The sequence below is a fragment of the Acanthaster planci genome, linkage group LG03 (genome assembly GCF_054643075.1).
Source record: "Acanthaster planci isolate LZ-2023a linkage group LG03, COTS_SCS, whole genome shotgun sequence".
Classification (NCBI taxonomy): domain Eukaryota; kingdom Metazoa; phylum Echinodermata; class Asteroidea; order Valvatida; family Acanthasteridae; genus Acanthaster; species Acanthaster planci.
The window spans coordinates 8,863,832-8,889,738 of record NC_141779.1 but is presented as its reverse complement, the minus strand read 5'-3'; the positions used below and the strand labels follow the sequence as shown (position 1 = coordinate 8,889,738).

Below are 25,907 nucleotides of genomic sequence, written 5' to 3'. Positions count from 1 at the left end.
CTTTCCACTGGGAAGTTTGCAAAACAAGGAACAATTTCTTCTTGACACGTCCCCTTGTCATGTTTCCCCGCAGGGCCTGCCACGATGTGTTTGAAGGTGCCGCTTTCTATGCCGTTCAAGATTTCCAAGTGGGAGAGGCCAAATACGAGTAATTGAAAAGCCGCCCACGAGATGAAGACGCAATAAACAACGCTCTGCTTACGTCACCCTTGGCTTTATTATAGTCGGGGGGGGTGCCATATTGTAATAAAACATTGAAGAAGCATTTTGTATCGCAGCCACTCCATGCTTCTCCAAGTCCCTGTAGGATCATCAAATTTGTTCCCGCCGGCTAGTCTGCATCACATGTAATGCTGTTCCCGCTGAAGAAAGCATTTTCGACAAGCATAGGCAGATGGCTACCCCTGCTGTAGTCACACAAGAAATTTACCTGAAAAAAGGGCAGCGGACATTATACTTTGACAGAAAAATCCATGGACAAAACAAAAACCTGAAGAGTAGAAACATGATGCTAAGGGGATTCACAGCAACTTTTGTAAGGTTATTTCAAGCAACAGAAGTAATTCAAAATAATATGTGCCCTACAAATTCCATGTGATACCTTGGATCATGCAGTAAAAATCTTCCATTCTTCATGTTTATATACACATACATGGTGTCACACAAACCCATGTAAGTGTCTTTTCAACACACTTATTGTTTTAAAGGTTTTCATGATGAAAGAAACTAGATTTATAGTAAAGATTGCGGTAACACCATGTATTTATCTCTTCTTTGAGTATGTGTGGTTCTGAGAAGAACCGGGGAATAACTCGACGTTTCGAACAGTGTACTCTGTCCGTCTTCAGGAGACTGCCTGAAGTCTCCTTCAGGTGTGGCAGTCTCCTGAAGACGGACAGAGTACACTGTTCGAAACGTCGAGTTATTCCCCGGTTCTTCTCAGAACCACACATACTCAAAGAAGAGATAAATACATGGTGTTACCGCAATCTTTACTATAAACACTTATTGTTATTCTTGTACAAGAATTTCAGGTTAAAATGAAATCATGCGTCAACAAATGATAAAACCTACAGATTCATTACACAGAAGGAATACCATTTTGTATGCAGATGTCGACCATTTTCTCATTAAGTGCTGTGAGACAGATAACGAAATCTCTTAGCGATGCACTGTAGTGTAAACAGTATTTGAACTTAATCTCAACTTGGTGCAGGATTCATAAAAAAAATTCCCTGATCTTTCCCTGAGTTTTTGCTGTTCAATTGCCAAAATTTCAGGATGATAATTTCTCCCTATTTTCCAGTTTGCCACATCCCCAACGTTGTGGAAGACATACTTATACCAGACATGAACAAAATACACCCACTGACCACTTTTTCCACACTTTCCTCCGATTTGAAGCATTTTTCTCAAATTCTCTGACATTTCCCTGACTGGACAACGGGAAGTTAATTTTCAAGGTTTTTTCTGATTTCCAGCATGGTCGGAAGCCCTGTGTCATGATACTGAAACTTTTAGAGGCAGGCATGCAACTTGGATTCCAATCTTTCCAAGACTTAGTACAGTGTTTTTCAATTTTCAATGGCATGAGTGTGAAGTGAAAAACGACAAAATCAGCTGATCCATGGAAAATTGCATCCTGTAGAAAGAGGGATTGTTGATCAGGAGATAAATACACCGCATAGGTGCTAAGTTCATCTCCAGTCATTATTTCTAAGCAGGACGAAGGAGCAAACTTGCAAGATGCAACAAGTGTGGTCAGTTCAAGATGTGACATGCAAGTGCTTTGGCCCTCGTTCTTGAACCAACAGGGGCAATCCAAATGCCGACATTGACGAGGGTAGCTCTTCGATTTGAGTCCTACACCCGCCAGCCTGTCACAACTGGCAGGAGTGCTGATCAATTGTGCAAATAGTCCTCGCCCCTATCTTCCTGACACGTGTGTGGGATACGGAAGGAGTAAGAGATGAAAAAGAAGGTTAATTGGCAGTAATTGGAGACCGTGAACGCTGTCTCCTTGTCAACTGAGGACTGAATGTGGTTATGTTTACAAAGTTACGGTGAGAGCGTATCGTGATTTAAAGTCGGAGATGTCCTCAGAGAGGAACTTTGATCATTTATTATCTGTGTATGTGTAGGCCTCAAGGGCAGACAAAAAGGGTGCATCTTGCAAACAACTAAGCTTTGGACCAAAGCTTCTCAACAGATAATTCAAGTAAACATTTGAAGCGGCCAATGTAGGCCTATGTGTATACTTTGCAGCCAAACACCTGGTTCACTTTCACACTAAACAGTAAAGTACACGTACACAAATGAACCTACATGTGCACGTAGCTCTAGAGCCTTGCCTACTGCCCACTACCTGCTATGAGCTGGAACAAGGGAGGGCATGCTTTTTGCATAGTATACATTGTCCTTGGGTGGGAACTCACTGCATTGGAATATATGGTCGATCACGTGTGCGCCAGGCGCAAGACTGAGAAGACAGGCCCAATGAAAGCTGTCAGCATCTCTTGTTACATTACACAAGTAGTGCAACCACAGACATTCCTTCTATTGAAGATTTTTGAAGAGCAAAATATATTACTGTTGAGAATTGAGCTCTACATATGGGCTGATGCTTGCCTTAATGAATGCCAACTACACAGAGATTTGGAGTCTGTTCACAGAATATGGATTCTGCTCACAGAATCCCTCCAATTTCAAGGACTGGCAAGTCATCTTGCAACAACCCCAACCTAAAACTAAATGTAGGATTGTATTGTACATGTACAGTACTAGAGCAACCGACTGCCTCAAAGGAAATAAAGTTTGTCTACACCTGACAGAGGAAAAAAAAGAAAGATCATAAAATGAATTAGTTGACAAGTCTCCGGAGTGATGGAAATTGCACTTCCAATAAAAACAGCCCCAGGCCTCCGGGACCCAGGGGATGCAGACAAGTGCGAGCGAGACATGCCATCAGCCTGGACAAATATACCAACAATCAGTAAGAAAAAGAGGGACATAAATAGTCTTCCCCTTGGTTGCTTTGGCCAAAGATACAGCTTCAATTTTCAGTGGAAAAAAAATTGTAAATCCTTCTGTGTGCTATTGTTGGTATTACCTATCATGATTTTTCTTTCTGTGGTTTTTAGTATATTCTGGTAGGGATTAAATTTCCTCACTCTGGGTACACCACATAAAACGATACCAACAACAGAAAACTACAAAAAAACACACAGCTGAAACCAAAGTAATCTCAACTCTACTGCAACTCAAAATGTCAGAGCATTATATATGTTTCAGATTTCAGCACTTGTAACTCTAGAAATTACAAACACCATAAAAAAACTCATTAGATACAGGTAAAATAAGCCACATTTTTAAATAATTTTAGATTTCTGCCCTGTACGCTTTTTACACGAACTCATGCAGCCAATCACAAAAGTCTTTTTATTTTATGAAGTACCAGCAGAGTGAAAAATTGCAGTTTCTCCCTTCTTTCACTTTATTTACTTTACACTGAGACAGGTGCTTGAAAAAGACAACTTTTGTCTTCTGAAATCAACTACTTTGTACATGTTTGTCTCTCAATACCAGCCAGTAGGATTTAAAAAGTTGTGCAATAATGCTTTTTTTTTACTTTCACATGCATGTTATTTATTATCCATCAATGTAGATAGGGAAATGCACTTTTTAAAGACAAAAGCAAATTTACTGCAGAAAAACAGGCATGAATCACGACTTAATCAGCGAGCTAATTCAGGGCCTGTTCCCTTGAGATTACCTGAGAGTCAATCATTCAATATCTGTGAGATCTCACCTTCATACATATATTTTGAACAAAGAGTCCAGTGTTATGTTACTAGAATTGAGTTTTCATATGCTCTAGTAAAGCTGAACATGCTGTGTGCCTGCAAAGCCTGCGTGTGCATAATTAAGGGGGCATCAAGTGGATGGTATGATTTCACTCAAACCGACAATACTATTCTTTACATTATGCTCACCCTGCAATTTACACTATGAACATCTAACAAAAGAAGCACAGCGCAATAACAAAGGATGCTCATGGTTAGTGCACTGTGTTCCTTTTGTTAAATGTTTGTAGTGTTAGCAGCAGTAATGTTTCGATTGGTAGGAACATTGACTCCTGGTGTCAAGGCGATTAAAACCCGGCTTCAAAGCTCTGTTTCTCAAAACCAAAGAGTCTATGTTTCTCCTGGTTTTGCTTACAAAGATTAACACCTCAAACACTTTAATAGTCAGCTTCCCTTTGCGATTAAGGCAGCAAGTTTAACAGCATGGCAATCCTTAACAAGGGCCATGCAAGGTGTCAATGCCATCAATGATGTCATCAGCGACCTTGTCAAAAAGTGATAACAACCCTGACAAGCTGTCTGAACATTACAAATGTATGAAACCATTCTATGGCACAAAGTGGTCTATCCCTTAATAAACTTGCAGCTTTTTTTTTTGTTCATTGTTTTAATGCATTGCTGTAATTTCCAAAATTCAGGGATTATGGCATGAAGTATACAGTGGATTAAAGTGATATACATGTACGTGTAAGATCAAAACAAAACATCAAAATACGTCACCTTGTGACATAACGAACATTTCTTGACAAGGATTCAAAGACATGTCAAGTATTATTATCCAGACAAAAACTGTGCACAAAAGAAATACTTGTACAGATTTGTGCCCATTCAAAAGACAAAAAGATCTGCGTACCCTTCATCATATAAACTGCATGAGCACAGTGTGTCCCCAAAAACTGGACCTCTCCTGTGTGACCATGAGCAATTAACTGGTGCTCCTTCACAACATTCCTTTCGGTGATCACAACTCCAATTCAAGGGAACCTGAAAGACTTCATCAATCACTGGATTGATTCGGCCAGGTAAGATCATTCTCCAATTGTCATCGTAGCACTTGGCAGATTATCTGAAGCTGACCAGGAAGTTTGCGAAAGATTGTGCAGGCTGACTGAGCAAGGTGGAGCCCCCATGAAACACAGACATGGCAGTATTAGTTTCTGCACAGTATAAGATATTTGGTGAGATTCAAACAAGGTGTCTAACAACAATGCCATATTGGTCTTAAGGGTGCCAGTGTTGTAGTCAAGACCTTTATGTTCGAGACCGAGACCGAGGCATTCGAGACCGAGACCAACACCGAGACCAGCTCTTTCAAGACCGAGACCAGAACTTCGAGACCGAGACTTTTGCAGTTCGAGACCAAGACCGAGACCAGCTCTCCCGAGGCCGAGACCAACCCTCCCAAGACCGAGACTCTTGTAGGCCGAGACCAAGACCGAGACCTCAAAAAAAGGTCTCAAGACAGTCTCAAGACCGAGACCAGGTCTCGAGACCTCCAACACTGAAGGGTGCACAAACTCACTTCCTGCAACAGACACATACCTGTGCACTGCCCTCTACATACACTGTGTACTTGAACACCGAAGCACAGACCTGAAGTCAAACCGATATTTTTAATGACAGAATAACAAACATGCATCTCATCACAAGCCCAAAGCACAAGTATTATTTTCTGCTGTCAATTTCTTGCAGCAATCTTTCCCACCACTTTTCACGCCTCACAAATGTGACAGGACACACAGCCGGCATTTACGTCCCCTCTCCCAACCTGTCCAAGCCCAGGCAGCTGTTTCTCAAGGCCATCTGCATCTCAAAAAGTGCATCTTGAAAGTGCAGCACACAGTTGATAGAGGTAAAAGAAACATATGCATTCCAAATCGAAGACATGTACAAGTATTTTAGTTATAGGGAGAAAAAGAAAGAAAGAAAGTTGCTGTGAGTGGAGTTGCTAAGCTGTGAACATGGGATAGAAAATTCACCAAAACTGGACTCCTTGACGGAGCACTGCATGTAGGGTTGGACCCAAATGCAAAAAATGCAATATATGTATTGCTTTTGTCGGGACATTCTCGCACCTTTACTAAATAGGTTCTGATAGAACTCCCTCCTTGGGGGAATAAATCCGATCAAGTGAAATAAATTTATGTGTGTGGGTGAAAAAACTACAAAAAAAATTTCCTTTTCAAGGCATTACCTGGTTAGTAATAATACAGGTGCACTGTGCCGGGGTTGACTGGAAAGGTGAATGCCAATACATGTACAATGCAGGTTTCAGGAAGTCTAAATTTAATTGATCTACACGCAAGAGAAAAACTACATCTGCAATAAATTACGGGGATCCAGCCTGCCAACACTTTCGTATCTGCACTTTCCTTTTGGACAATGGAAGTGAAAATTGTCATTCACATTAGTAAATGTCTCCATGAATTTTCCTATTTAAGCAATCTGGGACCTGTGAATAGAAGACGGGGTGGGGTTGCAGCTAACAACTGAAGCTTCGACAGACTGTATTCAGGTGCCGGCCATCTTGAATGCAAAGTGAGGTAAAACGTTTCATGTCAGGAACCTGAGATTATAAAAAGCAGCAAAAAAAAGTTCGTACAAATTCATGCTAGTTTTGTTTAGAATAATTTAAAACTCCTGATAAATTATATCTAGATGTTTTAAGCCGCATTAAAAAAAAATTAAAAGGAGGTTTGAAACCCAAAATAGTCTCATACAACCCCATTTGAATAAGACAGATTCAAGGATCAAGATCAAAAATGGCTTCCCCATGAAGAAGGTCAATTACTGCCCTTGCACTTACACAATGTATGTCCTCTTTTCTAAGGTTAACACTAGTATGAACATGCTCAATCTGTACTAATGAATATGAAATCCCAGGTTACTGGAAAATGAGGAATGGCAAATGGACCAAGTCATGAGGTCACGCAGGATTAAAGCAATGCACAACTAATCACATATTTCTGGCCTTTCTTAGGGCTGGTTCATACTTGGCGCAAAAGCCAATAAGAAGGCAAACTTGTGAGGTCAAGTTTGTGATGTTATTGCCTACCAGGGAAGTGCCCACTGTCCAGCAATGTATGAGAGATTTTTTCAAGTTACACCCAATACCATTTATACTGGTGCCCTTTTAACACAAGCTTCAACATGATAGTACAGAACCCCATATTTCCAATCCTGTTTTCTTGTTTTTCGATCACACTGATGCCAAACAGCTTCTGGCTCAGGACCAATCCTCTTGGTCAATCATTTCCTGTCGACAGAGGAAGAAATTAAAATACACTTCCTGTATTGCATGTTTTGTTCGACATTGTAGTGGGGAGAACAAACCAGCAGGACATACTCATGTGTCCAGGATTTAGCTGGCGCAACACACAGAAGCAAAAGAGTGACGTTGAGGGGGTATTCCCAAACATTCATTCAGATCTATTCTTCAGTAGGATAGGCTTTTGCATCTCTAGCATTAAGCTCCAACCGATGAGAGTGGGAAGACACAACTGATCACAGGGGCTATTAATATCAGCACTAAAGTTGGCATCCCAAAATATGGCTGCGGAGGAAAAAAATTTCTGAGGAAGCGCTCGGGGTCCACACTGCATTCATGGTTTATTGCTGTGCACGTCTTGGAGAGCCGGCTCCCATCTCTAACATCGCACCTCATTAGCTCTCTCCTGAGCGCAGATGGGGGGGGGGATAGGTGGGAAAGGGGAGAGGAGGGAAGAGATTCATTATCATTGGCGACATGTGCGGCCAAATAACATACTGGCTCGGTATCACACTCTGAACGGCGCCCTTCAGTAAAGGTTAAAACTTCTGAAGTGCTCTGTAAACAGCTCTTTCCACACCCTCGCTACTCGGCTCGCTACACTTGCCCCGCTTCCAAATCGCCCCTGCGTCTAATCGGACTTTGATTGACGCACACTTGTTTCTCATTCCTGTCCTGTACATCTTTTTTTTTCTTTTTTCTTAAATTGCTGCAGGAGTGCTCCTTAAAATGTGAACAGAGAGCAAGAGACGGGAAGGAATGAGCAAGCATAGAAAACTGATGAGGAGCAGGAATTGGGCAGGGGAGCGACTGTTTGGAAATGAGACGACAAGCTCGGTCATTGGCCGATGATGACAAAGATGATGAAGAGTCGAGATGCACCGATTCGGCAAAACGTTTCAAATGGGGAACAAAGACGATGAAGGCAGGCTGGCTGACGATGACAGAAATGCCAGACATAAAGGTATAGTGGGGCCAGAGAGCACCAGATGTGAAACGCATCACCGGCCCTAAAGCCAATTCATGGAAATGCCAAAACTGTCAATCAAAGCGTAATCCACGGACCATTCTCCCTAATCATTACAATCTGTTGTACATGCACCGAGATTTGCTGAGGCATTATCCAAGACACACATCCTCAACTGCTTTGCAAGGCCAATTACAACATTAGTGGTTTTCACATTACAGACTGACATTACAGACTGAGTTCTCAAGCTCACAGCATTATGATTCAAGGGTACCTTCTTCTTTAGGGCACTGAAGTGTCAAACGTTAACAGTAAACCCGTATTTTTGTTTTCAAATACAGGTCTGCTGAGAGTTAGCATTCTTTCACCAGAACAACAAATTCAGGTTGTCTGTTTTTCACACTAACACAAATATGGTTTAGGTTTGTAACTCACAGTGAATCAATAACTTTGAAACATAACATGCAGTGTCAGACAAAATACATGTACATGTACTTTGTTGAGGGTTGCTGCCCAACTACTCTTGAACATGTAGGTCAATCCCCAACAGACTCTGTCCAAGTTACATGGACACCCACACAACTAAAGAAGAACATTGCTTCAACAGAGGCAATAAATGTGAACATCCACACCCCTCCCCAATGAGGCAGCAAAAAAGAATGACTCTGTACCTGAGCATAGTACATGGCCACGCTCACACAGTCAGGGTCAGTTGACAGTCCACATGAAAGCGAAGCAAAACAAACGTTGTCACATCAACAACTGTACTTTCCATGAGGATTTTGCTCTTCACACCCTGATAAATTGGCTGCCCAATCATACTCTGCATGTTATGTTCCAGTCTCCATCCCAGTCAACAACCCTTGGATCAGAGACAAAGCAATGCCATAAGTACACGATTAAAAAACTCAACTATCGACAGACCCAAGCTGCACACCCTAAGCTCATACATGTCCTCTTCCTTTAAAGATACATGTAGTACATGTACTACATGTACACAAGAAACAAACATCTTTCAAGTGCAATGGTAACATAAATTCCACAAGGTGACGGATGGAATGATCCATGGCATGAATGTAGACGAGTTTTATGTTATTTGTTACTTGTTTTTTACAACACCTGAATACATCCTGCACAAATCCCTGCATCACAACAATACATAACTGCAGGTGTATGAGTCCATGAATTTCTTCATCTGTATACAATGTTTGAAGAGACCGTTCTTGGTATTGTCTGTTGCCGTGCAAGAGCCACGAAACAGACTCACCAACCGTGACAATGAAATGGAACTTTCAATTACTGACATAGCAATTAGATGGGGGGAAGGGGGAAGAGACCGTTCTTGGTATTGTCTGTTGCCGTGCAAAGAGCCACGGAATAGACTCACCAACTGTGACAATGAAATGGAACTTTCAATTACCAATATAGCAATTAGATGGGGGGGATATTAACGTGTAGCATAGTACATTTTATGTTAATCAAACAGTCTATTTCTCAATCATCTGGTACCACACTGTGGCCCTTTATTATGGAATGTAAAATGTCACGAGTTCTAGACTTCTTGTTAAACAGGAATCACATACCCTATAATAAGTCCCACAGAGAATACAAACCAAGGCTGGATTTGGCTGCTGGACAATATTAGTCTAATTCAAGGTTCCGAGAAACGTTGATAACCCCTGTACGTGTATCTGTGTGTGGTTAACTCACTTGCTTCCCTATACTAGACCTCTTTTGTCATCACATGAGCTATGCCCTTCCTTCATTTACAACTTCAGACAGGGCAGACGAATCAGCAGATATCCTCTCAAATCCTGATCAAATATTGGAGACTGACTTTCCCTGAAAAGCCGGACTCCTGGCTCCGCGAAGCATGTCAGTTGTCATTAAACCTTTCAAATAAGAATTTAATTTAGAGAAATTGCCTCAGTCTTGATGCAAATGGCCGCAAGACAAAGTTATCTTTTCATCGCTGGAAAAGGCTGGGCTTCGTGTTCTGAAATCTTCCTCACGAAGAACTTCAAAACTAAGCAGCCTGCAGAAAGAGACTCACTCATAGTACATTGTCCATTATTCCATTCCTTGATTTCAATTATACGTAGAGTATGATGACTAGTTTACGACTAGAGCACATAAGTAAATTCCAAGGATGAAGACAGGAAAAGGGGGAAAGGATACAGGCTTGAGGTGCAACAACCCCCCCCCAAAAAAAAACCCTCCTGAGCTACCGTCACAAGTAAATGAGCAAAATTAACACAAAACAAAATGGTTTCTATTCATTACTGCCCTAAACGGGACCATAACGTTTCACAGGATTATCCTGACAGTAAATCTGACCCTAAGTCCATCTTGATGTTCCACAGAAAATTTGTACAGTTGAAGTGACTGGGACTGTGCAGCATGCTGAAAGTATCAAAATCACCAGAAAACCCCTTCTGGATACGCTGAAATCGCAATTGTGCAACATTTTCAGCACACACAACCATGCATCTGAAGGCAGCACCTGACACCTTTAAGAACGTTCGATTTGGTATTCATGAATTCACTGCTCCTAGCTGTTGGACTGTGTAGGCTGCCATTTAATCCTTCCCAGGAGGAAAGGGTTGGGTCTCAATATGTAAGGTCCAAAAGTGGGGATGGAGCTTGCATAAATGTTCACATTATATTAAATCTCGAGTCTTTCTACTTCTTTCGCTATGCTGTTGGACGTGTCAAAATTCATGACGACGTGTCCAGATTCAGACCAGAGATTTCCATCTAAATGTATGAAAATGCCACAAGAGGAATAACATGCAAAACCCATTTCAGAGTTCAAATGTGTCACCTAACTCCTGGATGTTGTGAGTCATTTTTCTTACAATCCTGAAGGTGTGTCTATAAAACAAGCCCAGTTCCTTTTGTTACACCAAAAACCTAAACAGAGGGGAAACAATGAGAAAAGTGCTAAGGAATATGCAAAACTATCAAAGAAAAAAATTTTCTCTGCCTTGCCTACTACCAATTTTTCTTGGAAATGAGTTTCCAAATTTAGCAGCGCAAAATGAATGCCATGAACATCAAATATTAATTTTCATCAGAGTTGACTCTGACAATTCCAGGTCAACAAATTTAGAGTATGTAGGGAGGCAATGTAGCAAGTTTAATATTTAACAAAGGATTTGTAAGTAAACTTTAAAGAAAGGAGACACTGCAACATGCATGAAATGCAAGGAGAAATTAGGAAACTTTAGCCTGGACAGGATATTAGACATTTGTTAAGTGTGAATATATCTGAACATGTACTCAAGAAAACTTCAACAAACAGGGACCTTAATTTACAGGATGACAGTGCTATCTGACGATGGTCTGGGCAAGAATTGAACACAAGTCCTAGGGAATCACAACTCTGCAGACAAACACAATTCACAGAGTTGAATACATTACAAAGTTGATCATTATACACAGTTATCAAAGGGTGTAAAGCGCTAACTGTTTTATGCACGAATAAACAATTTTGGGCAAGAAAAAACAACAAAGAGTGACTACCACCCCTTAAAAAAAAATCACAAACGTCTGGGAGCTAACACTAGATCATGCCAAATACAAATGTCGGTCACTGGTATTGACCACATAAAGAAGCTGTTGCTGGATCATGTGCAGGGCCCATGGGATTGCTGAGTATGAGATAGGGCTATATTTCACTGCACTTGAAGAAGAAAATGTGACAGGGTATTGTCATTGATAGGACATCAATGATGTATGCGCAAATGTGCATGTGAAATAAAAAATCGGTTAAGATCCTGCAACGAATAAAATGGGTCATCGAGACACACTAGATAACAACCTGGATGTCCTATGCAAATGTATTCCATACATGCACTTGGGCAATATCTGCCATCAGCAGCTAAAATATGTTAGAATTAAAGAGGAAATATGGGTTAATTTCAGACTTCACTGTAAGAAGAAACGGCTTCACATCCTTCCCTGTTACTGAGGGGGCCGGAGGAATTTCCCAGTGACCTGGTTAAAGAGCATCTCTGTTCTTATGTCAACCATCATTGTATTTTGTTTTGACACTTTGCCACGGTCATTAGTCAGTCAGTCTGAATGAACTGGCGTGCAGTCTCCAATAAACTAAGCACGGATTCTTGGATCATGGCAACTTCAACCTCCACCTCCCGAACCATCCCTTACAACTCTACAAAGAAAAACAAAACCAGCATTGCCTCACAGACACTTGTCGTGCCGGAAAAACATCTGCCGGCAGGACAACTGCGGGTAAAAAAAAAAGGGATTAACTAAACCCTTCCTGCTGGTTTACCTCCGGCATGACGGGGAAAGCCTCTAAAACAGACAGCAGTGCCGCAAGGAATGGTGCTTCACTGCGACAGAGTGAAGGGTTGAACGAGGCACGCGCTTCCTCGCTCGGAGGCGAGACATTCCGAGCAACTGACAGGTTTTACATCTTGATTCGGAGATGCCCACCAACTTGGAGTGGTCTGTCAAATTCTTTGTCAGACAAGAAAGCTAAGAAGTATCAGTGCTGAACATGATCATTAATCAAGTGGCTGTATTTTCCCTGAAAATGAAGTTCTGATATTTTGTGATATCTCACGCTTTGCATGTACTTTGAGGACTTCAAGACCTGTAAAGTCCAACCAATCCTACTCCATACGGTGCTCAGACACTGTCACAAATTGTTGAAAGGCAATGACGCCGAAGACTGCCATTTTGTCTGTACACTGCTATTAACACATGCTCTCGACAGAGTGTTATCATACTTCACTTAACGCATGCAGGTTCTGAGAACTGGAACTCAAAAGTGTTGATTTGAGCCTCAACAAAATTTCCACAGTCCAACATGTATTCAATGCATCGTGTTCTAGAGCCTGATTCAGATCTCAGTGATTTGGATGGCAAAAAACTGCATGTCTGATACCCACAAATATTTTGTGAGATTCTGCTTGAAAAAAAAACTAATTCTCAAAGCCACACCAATTTCATTCATGTTCGCTTCATTACTGTGGCCGATGGTTGGCTGCAGTGAAAATTAACAAGAAAATTACGCCATCTCATGATCTGTAAGTGTTTGTTACTTGTAGTGTTTATCTACATTAAGTGGAGAGAGATTGGGGCAGTAGTTAGCCTTCTGCCCCCTCAAGTATATCTGAAAAGACATCTCTCTATGTAAACTGGTTATAACAGTTCAATGATCACTGTCCAACCGGTATAATCAGATTGAAACCGACTCATTTGGTTAAGGGAGCCAGGGAAATAACAACCAAACACCGGTTAGCAATGACTGAAAGCCCCCAAACTGGGGTCACTCGTTAGCAAAGAGATCCACTGGAGTGGATCTCAATTAAACACTGCGGGGAGAGTAATTGGTTGGTGCACTGCCATGAAGTAGGCACTGGGAGGCGATGGGCTGGGGCAAGAGCAAAAATCAATCGGTTGCCGTGGAAACACTTTGAATGCTGTCCCATCCAAGTGGGACCGATTGAATAGTAGATGGATCGTGACAGGGAAGGTCCCGTGCGTCAATGAAGATCAGCCTGATAAAGAGAGCTGATTCAGCATTTTAAAGACTAATTCATGCATGTACATGTGCCACACTCAACTACAATCTGGAATTTGCCAAGTCCACACTTCCAAAAAATGACAATAGTGTTTTGAAGGAAAAAGTAAAAAAAAGAGAAAACTATGAGGAGTAACTCAGAAAACCTAGGTGAAAAAAAAAAAATGTTTGAAAAATTTGGGAAACCTGAAAATCTAGGAAACATTACTGTACATGCAATCAGACCTGTAAGCCATTAGACCCACCAATAAAGTGGAAACAGACAAGAAATACATTAAAAATCTCACATTCATGGGGAAAAACAATGGTAAGATAACGTAACAGGGACCACTGTTTCCTGATGATGCACAGGAGTCACAAATGGTCATTATTCCCGTGACATCCTGTAACTAAGCACTCTACATTTAAAACTAATGGCAAATTTCCTGTTTGCCTCTTGGCTCTGATAGCCTTTTTCTTCTCTTTCATGCTCTCTTTTTTTAAGGGAGATCTTTCCCAGCAACACTGTACATGTACGTAATGTGTATGTAACACAGTGGTTAGGATTCGTGATCAGCAGGTCGGGGGTTCAAAGGCAGCTATTGACTTTATTAACATGTAAATGTACTGTGTTCTTGGGCAAGACACTTTACTCCTCCCCAAAGCCTCTTTCCATCCAAGTTTACATAAATAACTGGCATTAGCTGGGGAAAAAAATCTGTGTTCTTAGGCAAGACACTTTACTCCTCCCCAAAGCCTCTTTCCATCCAAGTTTACATAAATAACTGGCATTAGCTGGGGAAAAAAATCAGTGATGGACAAATATCCTATCCGGACGATGTGGAGTATTCTCAGATCATTCATAAAAAATGAAAAACAGAAAAGGGGATAAACAAAACAAAGCTAAAACGGAGATGAACATCGGTAGAATAAGCCTCTTGGCTCAGTACAGGCTTTACTAAGGGAATAAGTATGTGCTTGGTTGTCTTAAATGTGTGTTCAAGACCACTCAGGAGGATGGACGCGACTAATGCCCGAGTCGCAGGTGAGGGCATTATCAGTGTTTGTTATCCTGAGCAAAGTCTTAAATGTTAGTTTCAGACTGGCCAAACACATATATATTCCCATTAATAAATACCTTTTTATTCAGAGAGTCAACAGAAGTCAACATATGATAGATTTCCAACAACTTTATTCTAAAGCCTTACTTTCATATTTCTGAACACCCCCATCCATTTTATGGTATATTCCTTTTGAAAACTGTCCACTAGAATTCCCTTCAATGAACTTGGCATGCATGTGGCATGTCACATGCACACAGACTCCTGACCAATCAAACCCAATTGAACTGCCTCCTATGTGCCACCTTGCGATTTACGCAGCGGGCACTGTCACTTCTTACGGGCATTATCAAACGTCAATACATGGTCACATGACGCATTTCGACAAATTAGGAATAGACAAACTATATATCACAGGTATTTATGAATTCGCATCAATAAATGCAATTTTTAGCAGAAGGTAAAAGCAAGTAAATGTAAAAGAAAACGTCTCAATTGCTACAAATATATAAAGGCACCCTTTAGGTACGGTACATGTACCTACAACAGAATATAGTCTGCATAAAAAAACACCTTAGCACAGGAAAGCACAGAAATCAACGTTGTAATTGTGTAAAAGCTACTGCAACACAAGCCGTTTCCTTCTAATCATGTACACACGTGTACATTTACCTACTTTCTCCATTTAAAATGTGCACATTTTTCACTATGACTTCAGTGGCAAGTGAAACCTTTCATGTATTCATTTGAATCAAGCAGCCATTTGTAAGTCAGGTTCTGCTATCAATTTCTGACCAGAGTTATGGCCAACATTCAGACAACAGCTGTACAATGACATCTTGAATTGAAAATCTGGGCACCCATGTTGCTGTTACTGTTCACGTCGTACACATGCATACTGTACATGTAAACCTGCAACACAATATGGGGTGTCCAAAATATGATTAAGAGTGTCCCAAAGATGCCCATAAAAAGCTCTCTGTCTAAAACACAATTTTGTAAATGGACGGCAAATTTAAATCATGGTAGCCAACAAAAAAAAAAAGAAACCAGCTCAAAAAAACAGGACTGAATAACCTAGCACTGATATGTTACTGGCCATATACCTCTGGAATGGGGACATAAGTTGTCCCCGGGCTCCTGTCGTCGTGATAGTCTCCGTTGGTCAGGCCATTTTCCTTTGTGACATCTTTGGATGGACGGTGACGGTGGTGCCTGTGGTGGTGACTGTTTGATGACCATGTGTGCCGCGTGTGGCGGCGAAAGGCCCGACGTGACCACTCGGAAGGCATCCTGGGTGACCGGCCTAAACGACAACTTGGACCGCTCCAAATTCCTCCACTCTCTTCGCACAACGAAAAAAACACGACAAGGCTTTCCTTGCACCAGAGTGAGCGGAAAAAACATACAGCAGCGTCTGCTCAGGAAATGAGGTAGCTGTGTAAAGGGGTGTGGGGAAAGCTTCAAAAGCACCCCAGACCGAGACCCGTTTAATGTCTCGCATCCCGAGGGGAGGGGGGTAGTGCCTGATATCAGAGGGCCTGTGTGACATCACTAGTAAGGAAAGCAGAGTTACCCACGTGGATGTACACGTGCAGTTGTGGCGGAACTGTGCATTAGCCAGAGAGAACACCGACTCCACTGGGAAAAGTTAGCCAAGCCTATACCTCACAATGGAGTGAAGGTCAGAAATTAACTACGTTAACCTTTTTACATAAGAGCTTGATGATCCTGTTTATAAGCTTCACTTCCTTTGTCTGTGATGACAGCTCAGAATTTAGATTACAAACATTAACCCTCCTTCTGTTTTAACCGTCAAAAACAGTCAAAAATGCCTTCCAATTGATTTCCCCCAGTATACAGACACATATGGAAAATTTGACTGATTTTGACTGATATGACAACTGTGTCGAGAATGCATCTTAGCATAGGAGGGATAAGACAGAACACCAACACTTGCTAGAAAAAGGTAGGAAACTAGCAAGCCCCAATAGATAGGGAAAGAAATAAGTGGAACTAATTATGACCTTAGATTTCCCATTTACTCCTCTTGGATCGCTGCTTAATACATTCAACAGTGTCCCTGGGCAATTATCTTGGGATTTGAAGCCATGCCACACTTGAAGGATCTAGAACTACATGAAGCTTGCCATGTTTGCTTCCCTCTGAGGACAAACAACTATAGCAATGTGCACTGCTCATGGACAAAGAACCCAGTGGCATTCTGTAAGTCAGCAACTTGAGGACACTGACCAATCAGCAATGTGGACAACAGAACCATATAACGGCTGGGCAAGTTTGGGCAGCGACCATTTGTCAACCACTGGTCAGTTTCGCCTAGTACCTGGTACACATTTTGGGCGCAGGTTACCACAGAAAATTAACCAGTGGTTAACAAAGGGTTACACTCAAACTTGCTCACAGTAAGTCATGAAAGGCAAAGGTACAATGCAAAATACGGACTGAACAGATTAGTAAAAGAACAACTGAAAAAATGGAGATGAAAATTCATCTTCAGATTACTCAGTGAGTCAGAGATCAATATGTGACTGAGGCTTCCAGCTCCAGTTCTTAAAACAAGCTGAATGCACAATAAACCGGTGAGTGCACACAGCAGGAGTAACTAATGTTTAAAAGTTTGTGCAAAAAATCTTTCATAAACTGGACAAGCTTGTTGTTTCTCTCTTTCTCTCACCTCCTGAAACAAGGAACATCTCGAAAGCCTCATGAGTGGGCAAAAGAAGAAAAAAAAAAGAGGAAAATGCTGGGAAAGACCGATTGATGTTTTTGTTGTTACAGGGACACTGAATTCCCTGAATGGCCGAGAGTCAAACTACTGATAGGAAACGAGACATAAAGAAAGCTTGTTGAACTGACACTGCATGGCTTCTCAGTCCTTCACAACAATCACTCTTCTGACTGGCTGGAGAGCTCTTACCCAGGAGCCATTAACATCTTGTCCATCTTCCAAATGGCTGTCACTACCGAGGCAGTCATGGATGAAGTTGAGCGGTACTGATCGCACCTATGTTGCAAAGTTTCTTGCACCGCTTAGGCTGTATCCGAAACGGGCTTCAGAGCTACGGCTAGGTCTATTGTCTACGCTTCTCCACGCATTTTCAATGGAGCGAAGACCTAGACCTAGCTCTAGACAAGGGATTCGGATGCAGCCTTAGTGTCTTTTTCCCTCTACATGTATATGCTGCCAGCTTAGAAATGCAAAAGTTACAAGTAAAAAGGACCAACTGAACTGTAAAGATGATGCTGGCAACTTTAACTCCTTGCAGAAAAAAAACTGGAATAAAATCCTAACAGAAAGAATTCCTTGGCACGCACGTTAAGCGAACTTGAGAAGGAAGCAAGCTCATTTACGGTAGGGTAAACACCGTGGCTACAGCGATGGTTTGACGTCATGAAATTCACTATTCTTTCCACTGTTTTTGAGGCCTGAACTGGTCGGACGGGTGTGAAGCAGATGGAATCACCTGGCTCAGCACACTTTACTGAAAAAAAAATGGAAAGAGTGCATACAATAATGTTCGTTGCTACTTTGCAAATCTGCTCAGTGCATTGCATAGCCCTGCAATCAAGCTTAATGATCACAGGACCCGTCATGTGCACCAAATAAATTTATTTTAAATATTACTTCGATTAAATTAAAACACTGGGATTCACCACGCGTATTGCTATTTGGAAATGAAAACTGGTTGTTTGCTTATATTCCTGACTTCAGAGCCACATCCCTTTTTCTCTTTTGTGTGGACAAATATTAATCTGAAAAGGAACAGCGTCCGACTGTAATGTCATTCTCTGTGTGTCCACCGTGTATTTGTACATGACGAGTGGCTTGTGAAAAATGAACACTGAACAATGAGCCAATGAACAATGGAAAATTTCTAACTTAAACTCCAAACAAAGAGAGTTCTGCTTGCAAGGGGCAATGCCCTGCGGGGAAAGTTTTTTGCGTGAATGTTCTTACTGCAGAGTGAAACAAACATGCAAGATGGAAGTCAGGGAGAAAAACAAGAACAAAATGTACCATTTGCATGCTTGATCACACTGTGCACAGTACAAACTCTCCAACCACGTGATGGGACAACATCTGTGTGAGATGATTGGCCCTTTTCCATTCCAAGATAGTTATCTGAATTTTAAAATATCTTCTGGGTATGCCTCAAGGAAATCACTCTGTAAGAAATCAAAAGCTGGATTTGAATACGGCACATCCGCAGAGGCCCTCGACCATGTCTTCTGCAGGAAAATTAAGAGCCCAAACCTGATTGAAGTGGAGTGACCGGGACTGGGAATGACTGCCCTGGAGAATATGAGACACGATTATGACGAATACGTCAGACTGGAGTGACTCAGCTCCAACACTGAGCCCTAAAGTAAATCCAGCAAATGTCAGGGCTGAAGCCCTCCAACAGGATAAAAGATGTGCAGATCTGAAATAATTGGCAGAAAACTCGCAAATTCAAGGACATTTCCCAGCCACACTCAGGACACAGGACTGAATGAGACAGGCAATGTACAGGTAGCGGGGGAAAAAAGCAATTTCTTCAGGTGTCAAAAGCTCACTAGGGTTACAGATTATGTTCGTTTGATTTGATAACCATGGCAGCTGATGCCGGTGGAATCACAGCATGAGCGTGGCTTTCCTTTAGTTTAATTCGACAGCTACGGTAGAGTTACCGTTAGTTAGAGACATTTTTTGGTACATGTAGGTGATAGATTCATAGCAGACAGCAAATATGACCACTTGTGATGTGCAATGGCTCAAATGGCCTTTTACACATGTAGCCTGGCAGTAAGCCAGTTTTTCCAGGCACACAACCTTTAGGGAGAACTTTTCAAAGAAAAAAAACATCTAGGTCTTTTATGAGATTTGCTGGATTTCTGAATGAATGGGAAATGTGCGGCATCTAGACAGTACAATAATTCTGAATTCCAGTCTAGGTTTTCATTAGGCGCCAGGCTCACTTTCCGACACTTTCTTAGGCTATAATGATCAATAAAATACAATAATCTACACTGTAGGAATGCACAAATACAGGTTTTTTAAATCACTGTACCGGTGCATGTAAGCCTAATGTATATATCACAATGGGATATATAGCAATTTTAAAATAAACATGTATATATAAGGGCATTGGAATGATGACACATGCTTGAATGTGTGCAACGTGGGTACCAAGAGGAGACAATAAATTTGTGTCAATTCTGCTGTCTGACATTTGGCAGTGATGCGAAAAGCTGTTAATATGCACCATCTGCCAAATCCTCCAAGTTGCACATCACTGCAGGCAACACTGTCCACAAAGCACTTCAGGATGCCATGAAGTACTGTATGTGGACACAACACTAATGTAAGGACACAAGCACACTCTCCTTACATAAATTTGCAAGCACGCGACGTGTTTTGTTAATGTGCGACACATAACCTGCCAATCAAGGCTCTCTGGATACTAAAAAAAAAGTGTTCGTGCAAACTCTAGGTGCCAGTCTAATAGACAGCTTAGAGTGAAAACAACTTTTTACAAGGGAGAAATTTTTACGAGGTTAATCTGTGTGTCTGCAAGAAGATTTGGCTGCATGCCATATACATGCACTTTTTAAGTACCTTGTGAGAGAATGGTAATAATGTGAGGACCTTTATGCCCCCCTCCACAATTGCGACATCTGAAATCCTGACTCCATTTTGTGGCCATGATGTCATCAACGTGTGACCATCATGGAAGCCTTCATTTTGCTTGCCATGGGGCTCCGCTATGCACCACCTCAGAGTGGTCAGAGGCTGAGAGATACATGAGCACACATCTCCCCTTCGGATTAATCCTCCAATGCCTCGCTCTCTAGAGTCAAGGCCCCAGACATCCTTCCTCAAAAAAGACTGGAAAACTACAACAGCACAAGCATGCCCCTTTCTTTTATTTCAGCTAGTATTCATTGGGAAAAGACCGAGAACAGGTCCACTCTTTCACTTGTCAATAGGCCAGTGACCACAGACTAAGCTTCTCAGCATGGTAATACAATGCAAAGCTCTTGTGAAATACTGACCAAGAACTAAGATCTTTAACTCTGATCCTAAACAGAAAGCATACAACCAGGCGCGCGCATCCAGGAACATCGCACACTGCCTCATGTAGTTCAAAATTCAATTTTCTCTGAAATGACCAGAATGAAAGTCTAGACTACTTGATAGTATCATACGTAGACTGATAAAAGCTTGCAAGAAATGGAATGAAATTCAATGCCCACAGGTTTTTCATGCATGTATACCTGCAAACAGTGAGACCAAATACTGCAGGGAAAGACATTCCAGAAAACTGCACTTTCAAGACTTGGCAACCGGTTTGAATATCTTCCTTGAAGAGTGACTCATCCCATTTTCATGTTCCCACCATGTTACGCATGACTTAACATCACAGCAACCAATGTTTGTAAACATCAACAATGCCATTTTCCAAATCCCCGCTTCCCCTCAGGCTGCTGCCTCACCTACAACTTCATAATCTTTTTCAAACTTTCACTGCTGGAAATAAACGAAACACCTTCCAACCTTGGCATGACTGTTACACAATATGATCTTTCTGAAAAGAATGCAATGGTGAATCTAGAGGGTGCCATCTTTGGGGACAAGATTCACAAAACTTAAAATCTGAAGCTGATGCAAGAGACAAAAGTTCATGCTTCCAAAAACTTCAATTTAGATAAATTTACGTGAAGATTGGAGGGGGGAAGTTCCCTGGTGCCTTTGGCACAGTGCTTGAAGTGGAGAGAGAGTATCAGCTGGGTCAGCCCGGGTCAGGTTGATACATTCACTCCCTGGATGGGACCCCTGGAGACAAATTAAAAGATCTCTTGGACTTCCCCAGAGGTGGCTGGGTCAGTGCCTGTCATGGGAAGTGTGAGGGGGGAGGTGCATCCTCAATGTCAAGGGGAATTTAATGAAAGGTAGAATGCTGACACCAATGCCATCCCAAGATGGTGATTCAGAATGACAGAGAGAGATCGATCTTTTTATTTTCCCTCAGAGATCCTAGTCTTGTAGTTTTAAACATATGTATTAGACAGTATGCCCCACTTGTGTATTTGATACATAAAAACCAATTTTACTAGCCAGTAAAAGTTTGACAGGCCACACAGATACTGATAATTATGACACATATAATATATTGAGTTTAGCCAGAACTTACTGCATCTTTCAATATGCAGTGTTTTTCTTTTGTTCTTCTTAGTGAAACTAGCCCATTCATTAAGGTTGAAAGTGCCCCCTGGCTCACACAAAATTCCAGTCTGCTTGGACTGGTGCTACCACCTATAAAAACCACTTTTGTTCCTTTTGATTCGTTTGTGCTGGATAACTGACCTGAACTTGCCAGAAGTTTTGCATGTTTCAGTTACATGTTCCAAATATTTATAGGTGCACCTGATTTGCAACATTGGCAAGGTCTTGTTATATGTTTTCCATTCAATAGGGGGGTGCATGCTATGCATGGGGGATCGAGGCCTGTGCCCTCACCAGAATGATGAGGCCCCTCCCCCAATTGGGCCCCCTGAAAACCTTACCCAAGTTATGACACTGCACGATACTAGTATCTGCAGTTGCATCACTAAATTGTAAGTAAGCATACTTGTGTATTTCAATAAAAAAGACATTGCCCTCTGCAAGCCTTGCTTTGTAATCCAATGATCCTGTTATGTCAAAAGTAGGGCTGAGTCAATTTGAATAATTCACTAGTCGAATATTGGACCTTCAATTCTATCAAATATCCGAATATTCAGTTGTACCAACCGGCAGATTGTTGAGGAACAAACCACATACAAAATCAATTATAATAATTCACACAATTGTACATTATGATCACTATAATAGCTTCTCATGTCTAGGAGTATCTCCAGCCATGTTTTAGCAAGATTAAGAGACAAAGAATACTTCTTGCCCTGCTGAAAATTTCTATTCCTTTTAAATTGTTTAATGAATAATTTACTTTTTGAATTGTTTGTCATTTGAATCTGCTTGAAACAAGCTTCCATGGTGCAATTTTTCTTATTTAAAACAAAGGAAATTCCCTATTCCTTTTCATGAATTTTGCTTTAGAATATTTAAATTCGGAAAATAATATTCAAATATTCGATAATCGATTGAATATTCGGGTATTTGGATATTCGGCACAGCCCTAGTCAAAAGCACTGCCTACTACAGGGAGTTCTGTGTGAATGGATAACAGCACTATAATGGCATTTTAAGTTATTTTTGCAATTACACTCAGTGCAGTAATTTTGTAATTACACTCCATGACTGTGACAACTCATCTAGGGCACTGTTTTCTTCTCTCTTTATGAAACGAACTCACATCCAACAAAAGGATATGATATGTATCCCAGCCAATAAAAAAGAAGCCTGAAGAAATTAAGGCACATCTTTGGCTGTGGCAGTTGATCAGAAATTGGAACCTTTTGCAAGAAATGCAAACAACCATAAACCTGATCTCCTTCCTGTGATGGTTCGGGCACCAGGAGTGCAGAGAGAAATCAAGCAACAACTCCCGGGAAGGCAACTTCAGTATGAACACAATAAATGTGCCGTTGCCTTGAGATGAAAAACAAACACACCCCAATCTAATTATCCTCTACCCTCAAGCAAAAGATGATGTTCAAATAACATCCTTTTCTACCTCCAATAGTATTGGTGGGCACAACATTTCCATTGAAACAAAATCAAAAAATAAATTCAATTCCTTTAATGGGCACAGAGAATTGTGGGATATCAAAAGCCTGTGGTCACCTCTTTCAATGCTGTGCAATGATATACCGCTCAAGGCATAAAATATGGCCGACGACATTTAAGTACTTGCATGCAGAAATCATGGGGGGGGGACGAACCTGTCAATCTAATTATGCCTCCATGCTTGAGTGCACTGTGCAAACAGGGGAGCTGGCAGGGGCCGACGCCTTGAGAAATTGACTTGCTGATGGCGAGTGACGGGAATGTCATCCTAGGGTAGGCTTGGATGCCCTGTGCCTCCTTGCGGCAGGCCAGGCACGTTCCCAGAGTTTAATTTCTCCTCTTCCTCGGTCCTCGTATTTGTCCATGGCCAAAACTGACAAAGGTCTGAGATCACAAAGTCAGGGAAGTAAGCACTGCGAATCAATCAGCCTGTGTGTTTTGCCCCAAAATAAAGAGAATAGTATCTTGTTTCACTGAATCCTCTTGTAAAACTGGTGCAACGACAGCTACTGGGTGACCAAATTTAATGACTGAAACTTTATTGCAGGGAGGAGGGACATGGCACAATTTCTCTTCAAAGAACACTTCCTTGTCACATTTTATGCACAGTTTCTGTAAGTGGGTCTTTGAGCTGAGTAATAATAACACGGATGAAGCTAATAAGTCTGAAGTGACTTTTTATTCAAGTTCACAGCTTTATACATGTATACGAAAGTATGGACAGCTGATGTCATTAGCTAGATCTGAATGAGGATATGATTGGTGATAAGGGTGCTGTTTAAAAGCGAATGCTTCAAAAGTTTACGCCACATCACTACATGTGACTGCCCTTATGTTCATTTCAATATAGCAATGCATGTAAATGTCCATTACATGCATTGCCAACCACATCATTCACTGTCAAGTACAACTCATGTGACAATTTAGAATTCAATTTTGCATGGATGCAAAATAAAGTACATTGTATGCACTTGGAAACACTAAGTACAATGTACTGTTACACATTTGTGTAATATGTAATATGCATAACCATATCTCAACCAGAAGAAAATCTGACTGTGGAATCAGGACCTCTGGAGGACCTTTTTCTTTCCTGATTTTTAAAGATGGGAGCATATAGGAGCAGTATGCTGTTTTTTTTACAATTTTTAGTTCAATGACACAATGGAACGATGCCCAATAAATCGCGAGGTGTGGCAGGAATGATGCAGTGGTGCCAATTAAATTTAATAAAATGTCTGAAACGAGAATAGGGAGTCTCACATGATGTGTTTACTCCCTACACCGACTATGTCGTCTTCCTCTGTCCAACTGTGCCAGTTTTCTACATTCCAGAGGTCTCTTCTGAAAGAAGTCATCCCTGGATTGCGTCACAAGAATGTACCGTGAGGACAAAAAAGACAGGTTCTGTCCAAGGCTCTCTTTTGAAATGATCACTAGGGACTTACAGCAGAGGAGCCCTGTGAGGAAATGCATGTATATGTCCTATGGGAAGTGTGCTCCTAAATAACTGCAAATAAGCACTTTTCACTGCAGACAAATTAAAGGAGGGCTGTAGAAAATCTGCACAAAGTTGTACCAGCGAGGTCTAAACCTGGAGATTAATCAAACTTGATGTCAACAGACTCAGATGTGTCAAGAGTGGTGTCCCCTCCGAGTTGAAAGCGCCGTAAACTGTTTGCAAACGGAGCCTCTCCAGGCACAACTCAAGGGGACCCTTCAGCATTCAAACGCTAAACGTTTCCAACGCTTGCACTCAGTGTTCTCTGAAAGCGTTTCCCTCGCTTCATGAAGTTTTACAACCTGCGCTCGGCACAATGACCAGTGACTGCCGACAGGAAGTGCGTGCGAGTGACAAAATCACATGACAAGCTGGTGTGCTTTCCTTTTACTTTCAGAGCACACAGTGAATGTCGTTTTACAATGTCTCCACGTATTACTTCAAAAACATTCTCGACAGTGTACGTGGTACAAAAACATGAGTTTTAGGATTGCATATGCGCTTGGGGGTGTCCATCATGACAAAAAGTCTGGGTTTTACGTGATTGAATTAATGAACAGACTGTTCAATTACGAATTAGGAAAAGGAAGTACTGTAGTTTCATAGCTGGCCAGCCAATGTCAACCCACTATGAGCAAAACTAGTCAAAGTACATGTACATACACAGCCCTTTTATAGGCACTGTATATGTACATGTAATCAAAATAAAGTGTACATGAGCTGTAACAAAATCAAATTTAAAAAGCGCCGTGTCAGAGGTTGCAGGAATTGGAAAGAAAATAAATGCAGATACCAGTATGCTTTCAAGTAGCAAGGGGTGCATATATCTCATTACCTCAGGACCACTGTGCACACAGCGATTTTATTGTTTTTGCTTTAATAAGCTCGTCGCTATTTAAATATACACGCACGTGTCTCTTTCATTTTAGAGTGAAGATGATGGTACCTTGTGTTTAATGTGCATGCCAACTCTGTAGAAT

At 41.4% G+C, this 25,907-nt stretch overlaps 1 protein-coding gene across 3 annotated transcripts in view; it reads right to left on the bottom strand.

The window, feature by feature from the left end:
* Positions 1-25,907, bottom strand: part of LOC110989096 (cGMP-inhibited 3',5'-cyclic phosphodiesterase 3A-like) — a 118,551-nt gene that overhangs the window by 35,097 nt on the left and 57,547 nt on the right. Inside the window, exon 1 of one of the 3 annotated variants that reach the window (XM_087135159.1) lies at positions 15,802-16,374. The exons of the other annotated variants lie outside the window; for them this stretch is intronic. Within the exon in view, the coding sequence (XP_086991285.1) occupies positions 15,802-15,987 (186 nt within the window). The 5' untranslated portion in view covers positions 15,988-16,374. Of the gene's footprint in view, positions 1-15,801; positions 16,375-25,907 lie in introns of those variants that run through there. 3 annotated transcript variants of the gene reach the window in all.